This window comes from Micropterus dolomieu, linkage group LG14 (genome assembly GCF_021292245.1).
Source record: "Micropterus dolomieu isolate WLL.071019.BEF.003 ecotype Adirondacks linkage group LG14, ASM2129224v1, whole genome shotgun sequence".
NCBI lineage: Eukaryota > Metazoa > Chordata > Actinopteri > Centrarchiformes > Centrarchidae > Micropterus > Micropterus dolomieu.
This window is the reverse complement of record NC_060163.1, coordinates 4,262,980-4,275,350: the sequence shown is the minus strand read 5'-3', so window position 1 is coordinate 4,275,350 and position 12,371 is coordinate 4,262,980. Positions and strand designations below refer to the sequence as shown.

At 39.2% G+C, this 12,371-nt stretch overlaps 1 protein-coding gene across 1 annotated transcript; it reads left to right on the top strand.

Moving 5' to 3' along the window:
- The first annotated feature begins 652 nt into the window (after positions 1 to 652).
- On the top strand, positions 653 to 4,433 carry LOC123983178 (transmembrane protein 238-like). Its single transcript, XM_046069319.1, has 2 exons — positions 653 to 1,310; positions 4,152 to 4,433. The coding sequence occupies exon 1, from the start codon at positions 738 to 740 to the stop codon at positions 1,299 to 1,301; it is 564 nt and encodes a 187-aa protein (XP_045925275.1). The 5' UTR covers positions 653 to 737; the 3' UTR covers positions 1,302 to 1,310; positions 4,152 to 4,433.
- The last annotated feature ends 7,938 nt before the right edge of the window (positions 4,434 to 12,371 follow it).

The window sequence follows — 12,371 nt, the reverse complement described above, 5'->3', positions numbered from 1 at the left end:
ACTATAGCTGTTGGGTTTATTCCTTTTGCACACCTAAAATACCTGCACTTAGTAGGGGATGTATCAATGGTTGTGTTTTGCTGCTACGACGTTTTACATTTTACAACAGGTAAAAGTTCACTGAACAAAGGTCAGTTCACATTTTCTCACATATTCTAGTGGAACTATACATAGGGCGGTGGCCATCACTGAGAACATCATGTCATCTGTTATTATTCTGGCACATTGGGGGTTTTTAATATCTTTGGAGAATTGGATGTTGTATTGTTAAAAATGTTTTAAGGTATTTCTAGATTCAGTATATAATCAAATTTGACCAGCCATCAAAATGCAATAAAAAAATGATTCAGTATTTCTACACCATTTTATTGTGGAGAAGGCTTTAAAACAGCATTTAGACCTTCATGGGAGAAAATAAAACAATAACAATTTATTTATCTGTCCGTAATTTCACAAATTACAAACAAATATTTTCTCTGGAAGTTAACTGGAAAGAGTTATGTTCCTAATCGGGTACTGTTTATAAGAAAACGTTTTAGTTAGAAGTTAGCTGTGTTGAGTTTATGAGCCTAATTTCCAGGTGAAGCCCCTGTGAGCGCACTGGATACAGTGACGTGGAATAAGGGCGGGGCCTGTGCACAGGTGAGCGCCGCACATTACAGGTGGGGAAATGTGCGTCCTGATAACCAAGTTAAAGTGTTCAGCGCCGTTATTCGGGCTCTCACCTCTCCTCCGGCATGGCCCCCAGCAGCGTGGGGAAATGCGCGCTGTTGTTCTTCCTCGCTGTTGTTTTTGATGTATCTGGTTTGGTTGTACTTCTCGTCGGGATTTTCGGCAACCTGAACTTGGACGGCCGCTTCTACGGGGATTTCCTCATATACACGGGCTCGATCATTATTTCACTCAGTTTGGTGTGGTGGGTTTTGTGGTACACGGGCAACGTCCAGCTGTACGAGGAGGACAGGCCGGGCTCCCTGGACATCACTTTTACGCACTGGGCCAGAAAGCTGTCGGAGAGGCTCTCCATAGGCGGCATGAGAGCTCTGGAAGCCGGAGAGGGGAAGAAGAAGAGCGTGGGGAATGGGAAGGAGATAAACGGGACTCTGGGTGCTGTTTCGCCGTGTCGGATTATGTGGGAAAACAGCTGCAGCAGTGGAGCCAAGTCGGGTTACGACAACAGAGGCTTTGACGAAGGGACCAAGTGCGCATCTCCAGCTGACAAAAACGTGGAGATGGGGGCGTTGAGGTGCTCAGACGTGGCTCTGCAGGCAGCGGAGACCAAGGCAGAGAGACTTCTCTGACATGAGCTGGTGCGTATTTCACTCCTCACCATCGCCTAACCCAGGTCCACCCCAACATCCTCCCTAGAGTCAGCTTGCTTGAGACTTTGAAAACCCGTTTCCCCAAACCACGTCAATCTTCTGACACAATAACCTCTTGTAGTCTTTAAAAGTTAAAGCAAGCATCTAAAAAAACGTATGATCCTGTAAAAGTCTGGGTCTCTGGACCCAACAATAATAATTGAAAGTCATAAATATTCAGCACAGTGACCTGCTTTCACCCTTCCCGTCAGTCAGCTGGTGTTTTGTTTGTCATTAGCTGCTCGCTGCCACAGCTGTAACTCTTCCATCATTACTGTTCTTGGCATCCTTGTTGTATAGTAAGTTGGCATGGCAGCCCCCCACCTCAGTCATAATTATTTATTATTATTTTCAGTGCTCCGTTGACACCAACAGTGAAGCCGGTCGTGAGGAATGGGCACAACACATCTCCCCCTGCGCACTATGCTCATGAATATCTGTAATAATCCCCCCCACCCGGCTGCTGTGAAAAGATCTTCAGTGGCCCGTGGCAGCTTTTAATTAATGAGCCTGACCATTTCTGCTCACCTTCACAGTTCTGCATTATTTTAGCCGTCACTTTGCTTGTAACCGGGTGGCAAGCCAGACACCCTTTGGGCCAAAAGGCGCAATTGCATTTTAATGGAACTCAGCAGTGCTTATTGATCCAGTGGAATGGAGTGCAGTAGGTAGGTTTCAGCCACCAAATGCAGGGATCATATATAAGTCTGCTTCATGCAAACTCCTTCCATCCACTAGTTCCCGGTATTTAGCTTTTATGGGCCCTTCCCTGATTCCCATATTATGCAACCAGGATAATGATCTTGAGATATGGAATAGTGTGGTCAAGAACAAACGTTGCGTACTGAACAATGAGGGTGGTTCTTCACCTGTAACTTCACTGTGTTAAATGTCAGATAAGGAAGCAGGGAGAGCAGGGCTGTTAGCTACAGCTGCGGCCTCTTAGGTCATGTCCCATGTTGTTGTTGTTGTTGTTGTTGTTGTTGTTTTTTTATTAATTTGGGAGTCTTTGCATTCTCACATTCTTTTAAAATGCTTTATCAATTGTGATGAAGGAGTCTTCATCCACCAGAAATATATCCAGGCAGTGTAGAGATTTGAAACAGCATTTAGACCATCAAGTAAAATAATTTACATAATTGAACAGTAAAATGAATGACTAAATTAAAAAAATAGCATTAAACAATTGATCAATTCTATACGTTCTAACAGTATATATCTACTATATACTAATCTTTATAGGCAATACTGTTACAACACTGAACACACAATGGTAATTTTATACTTGTCAAAAATGAGACGATTTGTGCACCACGAATATCAGATGATTTTGTATGGTGGCAGAAAAGTGTGCAACAGCAAACTCAAAAAAAATTCTTGTCTTTTGTCTGCAGTGCTGATTTATTTATTTATTTTTTTTGTTTACTTAATTCTGCCATTTTCTATTGTGAACACACTAGAGTCCGGCTTAGAATGAGCTATGTATGGAACTGGGACACAGTTAATGTTTCACAGGCAAAAAAAAAAAAAAACTTTAGGAGGGTTAGTTGCACTGGGAATCTTTTTTTTTTTTTTCAAAATCCTAAGGATAACAGCAGCACATAATGTTAACAGGTTTTATCACTGGACGTTTCTCCAATAAACACAGGCCTACACCTAAGGACAACATTGCTATTGGAGCAGACTTCGGCTTCTCTACATTATGAGTCATAAAGTGAGATGTTTATCAGTCAGATTTTACAGTGCTCCGCTCAGGTCTATAGCAAACAAGAATTTCCCATTCCCTGTGTGCATTCAGTGATGCCAGTAACAGTGTGGGATCATCTGATCAGGCTCAGGTTTAAGTGATGATTTTTGTTTCAGTCACCCATACAGTTTCTGTAAACACCAATCCACCCGTGTGGCTTTGGCGGATAAAATCTTAACAGCACTTGACAAGAATGAATCTGTTTGTATCATACTTGTAGATCCTTAAAAAGCTTTTAATTGACTAAAGGGTGGAAATATGGTTTACAGAAAACAATTTGTTAGGACACTGGATTCCCATTTTTTGGATGTTATTCCTACTTCTTTTCATGTGCTAAATGTACTAAATATAGTTTCTCTCATAATGTTTCCAATGACCAGAGCTGAAACAATGAATGCGTATTTGCTGCTTTTCTTTGTCCTTTGATATATCACCTTTAGGAAATTGTGATGGACATTTTGTAAACCCAAACCCTGGCTCTCTCACACTCTTGACGCTAACTCTGGTTTATCTGCTAATGTAGAATGGTTCAAACTCAACATATCGTTGCTAAAATTTTGCCCAGAATGTTTATTGATGAGAACTTGTGCTGGAGAGAACACGTTGGTTATGTCAGAAAAAAAAGTCTATTGGTATATTAAGGAAAGCAAGTTATTTTGTATACAAGCGATGTCTTTAAACCCTTTATTATTCTTTATGGATTCTTACTTCTCATGCTGCAACATAGTAGGGGCGAGAATATTTTCAAAAAGCCAAAAATGTCCTCCTGCAAATACTTTTAAAAGATTTATAACCCATTCAAAGTGTTGCACCCAGCTGGTTCCTTTATCTCAGGAAAGTCAACTTTTTAAAATGTATGTTATGTGATCCAAATACATCTTCTCCAGCATCCCAAGTTCCACAGAGCATATTTAATGAATACTTTGTGTTTTAAATTGTGGTTTCCCCTCCCCTCACATTTATTTCCATTATAATTTTTAATGTCTTTTGTTGATTTCAACCTGTACAGATATATAAATTCATTTCTCACCTCTTCTTTACAGGTGACAGGCAGCTTTCCTGGTGCTGAAGGATGGGCCATGCTGCTTTCCAAAATCTCCAGCAGACTGAGAAAGTTGAGCTTCTGAACTAAAGTCACTTTTTTATTTTTTAATGGGAAAGACTATTTCTTAATCAGGGGAAGCCCTGCATCCGGTAAGCGGATGGGCTGTGCACAGATGAAGAAAAGGTTTTTAACTTGTAAATAGAACATTTCTATTTTTATGTGCTGATTTTCTGGCAGATATAACTCATTTTTTTGGGAATAAAGTTTACATGTAATTGGATGTATTTCAGTGTATTTCATTTCTGCATACAGGTGACTGATAGTAACACAGCGCCCATGAGTTGCACAACTGACAGCTTTTCTTATCTTCTCTTCCTTGTCTCGGTCTGACCTTTGTTGTTTAACAACTTTTATAAGCCACACATGAAACAGATTTTTCTCTCATGGTCACTTTTTAAATATTACTTTTTGAAGGGGGTACACAGCACTCTAGGTGTTCTCCCAGTATTTTATTCCAAATCATCAGAGCCAGAAGTACGAGGCCAGTATTTCTAGCTATTCCATATCCACCTGTGGGCCTTAGATAAGGCCTGGATCTGTGGATGCTGGAATGGAACATGTTTATGAAATGAGGCCACATCCAGCGACAGAGCTGCAAAATCTCTTGTCATCATTAAGGAAACATATTTCTCCTCTGTCAGACGGTGTAATGAGAAAAAAATGTGGGACGTAGATACAGAAAGGAATGTGACCTGAGAATTTAAACTCTTCCTTCTCATCAGTCTCACCTCAGACTCACAGGCGGTACTGAGAAGAAGCATTTCATATGAATTTATTTCACTGTGAACATTTTTCATGTCCTACAGATAAACTGTTAAGGCTGTGAATAATTTCAAAGACTGTAAAAGAGAAGTCAGCTACTCCTATCATGGATTATAGAGCCTTTCTCGGCCGCTGCCTGCTGTTTTTCTTCGTCGCCGTCCTCCTGGATGCAGCAGGCCTTATTCTCTTCTTCATCGGGGTCTTCACTCCCCTCAGCTACTGGGATGTCTTCGTCTTCTCAGGGCCCCTCTTAATGTTCTTCAGCCTGGTGTTCTGGATCTTCTGGTACATCGGAAACCTGGAGGTGCCAATGGAGGAGCTGCTAAAATGAGGTTAATGGCGTCTTCATTTGCAGCACAAAGCAGTTTTCTGCCAACTGGTGCAGGAAATAAAACCCAAAGCTACAGCTACATCTTCATATTTAAAGTTTTGGACAATCAAGACATGTCGGGAAGAGAAGGATTTCCCCATAACAAAGCTGTAGGGTGAAAATTCTCAGCTTCTGCTCGATCTCATGGGTGGATGTTTGTAATTTCCACCCAATTCACCACCCAAAAATGTAAGACTTTACTCTGAAAGGGAGTTTACAAGAAAGTTGTTAAATTATAAAATGACTAAAAATGTGTTAAGACACATGGCAATAAAAAAACTGTACATTAAAATTAGTTATATTGTTTATTAATTATTCAGTGCAATTAAACCCTCTTTGTTGTCATCTTGCATCTCCCTGTGGTCATTCTGCGTCTCTTTCTAGATGTTTTGCATCTCTTTGTAGTCTGGTGCATCTATTTGCAGTTGTGTTTCGTCTCTTTGTGGACGTTATGTCCTTTTGTGGTTATGTTGCGTCTCTGACTCTAGTACAAGCGTCACCAGGGGTCAACAATCGGAGAAGTGAGGGGTCTTTTTGTATTGATTGGCTTCAAAAGCTATAGTTCCCGATCAGTCTCTATGGTGATTTACCTGTTGTGAAATCTGAGTATTGGTCGCTCAACCCATTCAGCAGAAACCAGTTAAACTGGGTCCATTAGCAACTGGGGCAGGGAGTGCTCTCGTTTTACAAGATTGTGTTTTCCCCGTCTACAAAACATCATAACAACATTAAAAAAATGGCAGAATTGAACTTTTGGAAGCTGTTTGTACAGATTTAGTAGTGATACGTGCTCTCTTGTGACACAAATTGTTTCTGTGTTCACAAGGAACACAACCTATTCACAGCCTAGCTGACATTTAAGATGGACACCAGGATAACCAGCCTTAACAACAAAGGCCAGAAGAACAGAGCCTCGAGACAAACAAAGAGACAAAGAAGAAAATCATTTTCTCAAAAAAGTTTCATTTTCATTTATTTGGATTTCCTAATACACATTATTCAGGTTACATGTTTGATTTAACAAAACAATGGATTTCAAAATGAAGGTGGAATGTTTATTGCCTCTTATACATCTTTGCAAAATCCATATTACACTGCTCTTCACATTGCCTTCTACAAAAGCTGCAGTGTTTTTGAAGGAGTGGGCCCACACAGCCGTTTAGCCTTGAACAAGGGGAATATTTGGAAATGTGTCAGCCATGCATAACTGCTCCAACAGCTCCGGGAAAATTACTTTGAGCTGGTGGACAGGTGACTCTAAAGTGTCACAAGCCCTCCCTCTCCAGGGCGTCAGGTTCCACCTCACACCTAACGTGTCTTTCCATTACCCGTTTCCAGCCTGCCGCACAGTGCACACAAACACACACTGCTACTGCACACCTTCCCTCGGTCACCTGAACATGACACTGTTTGACTCAGCACTGTCATGACAAAGGGGACAGGGATTAAGTTCTGCGAGGCCATTCAGTGTAGTTTGTTTGTTGTGATTCCCTCCAGCACTTCACACTGTGGCAGCAGTGTGCTGGCATTTGATGTAATGGAGTTTCAGAGTAAAGTTCAGTGGTGGAAGAAGTATTGAATCTTTTGAGCTGCACGTGTACACTGTTGAAAATGATATTATTATTTTTTTCCCGCACACCTGTGTGTTGGATTTGGGAGAAAACACATTTTCTGTAACGAGTAGGATGTACGTGACAATTCATAATTTCACAAGCATTTAATTTGGATTTGAATCTTGATGGCAAAGTTTGATGAATGCCCAGACTTACAGGTGCAGCTCAAAACTTTTGGATTTTTGTCCTAATTTAGTTAATGCACATGTACTTCATTACAAGTAAAAGTCCTGCATTTAAAGTTGTACTTTAGAAAAAGTACAGAAGTATAATCAGCAAATTGATTGTAAGGTAGCAAAAGTAAAAGTACCCACAATTCAGAATGGCTCCTTTCACTTTAAATGTATAGTTTTATTATGTGTCCACATCAATTTAGTGTTCTCAGTATGGTTTCACTGTGAACTACTTTATACACTGTTTTATATTTTACTCTGTAACAGTACAGCGTATTACATTTGCTGATCATATGTTTTGGATTAAACGTTTAATCTAAAAAGTAACTAGTAACTAAAGCTGTCAGCGGTCAGAGTAAAATGCACAATATTTCCCTCTGACAGTGCTGGAAAGTACATTTGCTCAAGTACTTCAGTTAAATATGATTTTGAGGTACTTATGCTTGACTTAAATTAGTATTAATATTAATATTGAACTTTATTAATTTGACAGCGCTACTTTTATTTTTTACTTTTCAGAGTATCAAAATGATCAAGCTTATAAAAATATAATGCATTGATATAGATTAAAGCAGTGGTTCCCAAACTTCCCCCAGTTTTGCTTTTTATGAGTTATTTGCAATTCCACATTTTCCCCAAAACTTTTTTAATGGTTCTTAAAAAGTGTTAAAGGCCCGCGTAGGTCAAATTAGCCAGTATTTCACAATCAACCACGAAAATATTAGAGATCAGAGATCAGAAGTGCATTTTTTCCTCTTTCCTCTTCTATTAATCATCTATCAATGCCTCAGATTTATCCGGTAACCCCTGGATTGAGAATCACTTGACTAAACTATCTAAGTGTGTATAAAGCAGTTAAAACTAGTTCCACCTCCAGCAGCTACACCAGTTAAATGCTACATTTATGCAATAGTATTAAGAACATGTTGGTAATTTAAGTACATTTTGCACTGCCCTCCTAATTGTTGTGAGGTAGAAGTGTAAAGCAGCATAAAATAGAAGTACTCAAGTAAATTACCAGTACCTCAAAACTGTTTCTGTTTTTTTTTTTCAGCCACATAAAGCAGCTGTCACAGCTCCAAATGGGTGTTAGCAGGCTGTGTTGTGTTGGGTTAACCTTGTTGCACCAATCTTATTTGACTGAGTTTGTCCACTTTTAGTAAATATCAGGTATCATCCAGTCACGTCAGCCTCCATGGTCAATCAATCCAGTCTGTAGAACCTGATATGGAAGTCTGTTTGCTGTGCAACTATGTTTTCTGTAATTTAACTCCTCATTTAAGGATCAAATTTTTCTCAGTTTCCCTTTCACTGAACGGGTGTGCCTTAATGAGGTGCTAACTCGCCCAAAAGAATTTCATTAGTCTAGTTTCAGTTGGGAGTTGCTGTGCACCAAGACTTTTTACCCTGGCAACAAACACTGAGCACCAGCAGGAGACCAACATTAATTGATACCAGTGCTTGAATAATTTAAATTTACAAGGTACATTCATTAAGTAGGGAATAATTAGGAAGTTACAAAGGGAATCTCAGTTATATGAGGCTTAAATTAAACTGTGTTCAATTTGGTTGTTGCAGAATTCTCTGTCTGGTAGTAATGTTTTACTTTCCCTTTTTATTTACATCTACTCGATAATACCTGAGAATAAAAAAAAATCCACCTTACACTCCGGTTATACACATTCCTGCAGTGAGTTAACAATCAGCCTCATACTCATGTACTGTGCTATATTCCTTCGCCCTCCTATATATGTATTATTTCCATAAAATGTCACAAAATGCAATAATGTCCACTTTTGCTGGGGATATCAGTTAAGCGCCCAAACTTTTGGCAAGTATTGATCCATAAAACTCCTTAAAACCACCCTATAAAGGTTAAAACTGTGACCTTTACAGGGATGATGTCAGATCTTTATGCAAAACAGACACATTTTCTGCAATGTATCCGAAGTTGCTGTTTTCTACTGTAAGTGTTGAGAAAAATTTAAAGCCCTGGTTCTTAGCAAGGACAAATTGTACAACATTTCACAAAATGTATTCATTGTGTTAAATAAATGCCAAATAAACAACTTGACTTAACAACTGCAAAACCTACAGATACAGACAGATTAGGAGACAATGGATTCCTGGACACAGACATGTAGAAGGATACTTTTTTCTGGTTAATTTGAGTCTCTTTGTGGTTGTTTGACTTTCTGTTCTGAAACGTTAACAGTCACTTCTGTTCACTAGTTAGTATAGGCCTATAAATACCTCTACAAACATCCACTTACACAGTGGTTCTCAAACGGGGGGCAGGTCTATAGCCACTGCAAGTTGAATGAATATGATTTATGTAGGGATGTTTTAAAAACAACTGTTTGCTGACGCTATTATGCTGACCTGAACCATTTGTTTTATTTTAATTGAATTTACCTGGACTCCTTTTGTTTCGTTGTGACTCCCCCCCCGTACTCTTAAGGATTCATAAGAATTAAATTTGTGAACTTGTTGTGTGTGTGTGTGTGTGTGTGTGTGTGTGTGTGTGTGTGTGTGTGTGTGAGGATGGGAACCACTGCACCAGTACACAAAAAGTGATTAGAGCCAAGTAAAAGCCTGCATGACAATGAAAATAACCAGCAGATGGCAGCACTGAACTGATGTTTCACTGCAGCTGAGGCCAACTCATCTAGCACGACCACCGTTGTACTATTACTACTACTAATAATAATAATAATAATAACAGAGAACGTGAATTAATAAAAGTTTAAGGAAAATTTGAACAACCACATTTGGTTGTGTTTGCTGTATTTGCAGCATATGTTCCACATGATGCCCATTTGCTTAAATGATACGTACATTAATATAATTTACCATACTTGAATCTAGTAGGAAGAAAGTTTATAAGTCTGCAAATTTGCAGACATTGTCAGTGAGCATTGCCTGCATACATAATATATTACATTTCCCAGCAACAGAGCACTCAAACAATTTTAAAATAAAAGTAATGATTTATTTAATTAAATGAAATATAAAGATGTTTAATGATGAGGCTACTACATGTCAATGTTTCAAATCTGATTTCCCTCTGTTTTGTTTTACAGAGGTAAGATAATAGATAATGATAAAGATAATGTTTTTCTATCCTAATATAGGACAAAAAAGGTTAATACAAAATGTAATGAGAATTAATTCTTGATCATTATTTAACAGTAGTTTGACCAAATAGGTCCACTTAAAACTTTCTTTGGAGCTTCTACCTGCATCTTCATCAGTGAATGGAATTTACTCTATTAGTATGTTAATAACATTATAAATTATCTGTATAATTGCATAATGCATTAGGCCTATCTTGCAATATTTAATAGCAACTGAGCAAAGGTGAAGTCATAGAATAAGGTTAAAATGTCTGAAAAGTCCGGAAAAACGCTAGAAGGCCTAAGGGTCCGTGATTTGAGATTATTTTTCCAGAATTATATGTCATTTCACTCAAGTTAAAATATCAATCAATAACACATAGGCCTAACTATGGTTTACAGCTCACACAATTATGATCCAAACAAAGTCTGTCGGCAGAACATCAGTAGCTTTACATCGACAAGAAAAGATGATGGAACTGAACATAATTCATAACCTGAATCAGTCCTGAACGTAGCTCAATTACATATGATTACGTCATTGTGAGAGAACACGTGTGGCATGGCGCGTGGGTTCTCTCAGTGCACCAGGTTCGCTTGAATATTGCTGCAGTCTTAATGAGCAGGCGAGCACTGGCATCACAGCACTAATAGCTTGTGCCGCCGGGGCTGTGTGGAAATCACAGTCAGCCTCTGTGGCAGTGTCAACACAATGTGAGTGACTTTAAATCCATTATTCAACAGGACCTCCATACACACACACACACACACACACACACACACTCTGCGCTCACAGCGTGGTGGCTGCTGTACTACAGTTAGTAAACTAACCCGCTGGAAGGAAACCCTGGAGGGATCTCTGCAGGGAACCGGATTCATGCAGTAGATAGTAAAAATAAATATGACATGGTCAACATTGGTTTATTTAAAGCCCTTATAGATAGATGTAAAGTATGCATTACTTTACATCTACATTAAAAAATGTGATTTATCTATTATGATATATTTTGATTGATTTGAATTCTGTGTATTGAACACAGACTGCATATAAAAAAGGTAGTGAAGCTTTAATTATTCTACGCAGTTTCTGGATGCAATCTGCACTCAGTATCTACTTACTAGCTTTTTTTCATCGCTTTCAACCACATGCCATGGTCTTCATCAGAGTAGTTCAGTTATCATCACAGGTCAGGTAATACCATGACAAAATAAGTGAACTCCATTCCCTGAAGACTTTAAGATGTGGTTGAAAGCTCTGAAAAAATGTCTATTAGTGGACTTTTTAAGATTTCTTTTTTTTTTTTTTGTCAAATCACTGTTCCCTAAACGAAGACAATAGATGTAGATTCGATACAAACACACACAAGACGAAGCTGTTGCTGCTCTGTCTCTGCTGGATACAGTGCTTGCCACTACATTTGCCATAACTGCTCTCTAAAGATATTTATAAAATGTTGCTGTTGTGTTTAGCTTGATTCCGGGCCAGAAAATCAGTTAGGTTTAAGGAGTTTACATTTTTAAAGGCCTACCAAAAACAGTCTAAATGTAGCACTTGTGGACACAGAAGTTTGGTGGTATCATATCAATATTCCAAAAACAAGACAGCTGGTTCATTATGTTCAGTTTAGAAGAAGATTAGGCTGAGAAATGTCTGTAGAAGTGGACATAGAAGGGCCATTACAGAATAAACGGAACAGATGTTCTTCCTCTGGTTTTATGTGCATCAAAATCCCCTCCTTGGAATCACTGCACCGCTTTTAACAGCTCTCCACCCATCTGCGTGTCAGCCTGCAGTGCAACCGAGCACTATCTTCTACAGCTATTTTTATTATTGTTGTCATTGGTAAACACCACACATTTGCCTACCCATGCCGGTTTCCCATTGGTTGAACGGATTGTCTGTCGCGGTACTTCCGCCCGTTTGTCCGCTTTTGATTGGCTGCTGCCCCTCTTTTTTTTCTCTTCTTCGCGGCGGTGGGTCGGAGCCGCTGTGTCCCCGGTCTGGCACGTTCCTAGCCAAATTCTCCACGGTGTAAAATTGGATCCCCCCTTTTTCACAAAACCAAAAATTATCCCCTCTTCAATCCCCTGCAACCGCTTACACGTTTCCAGCTTAACACACAT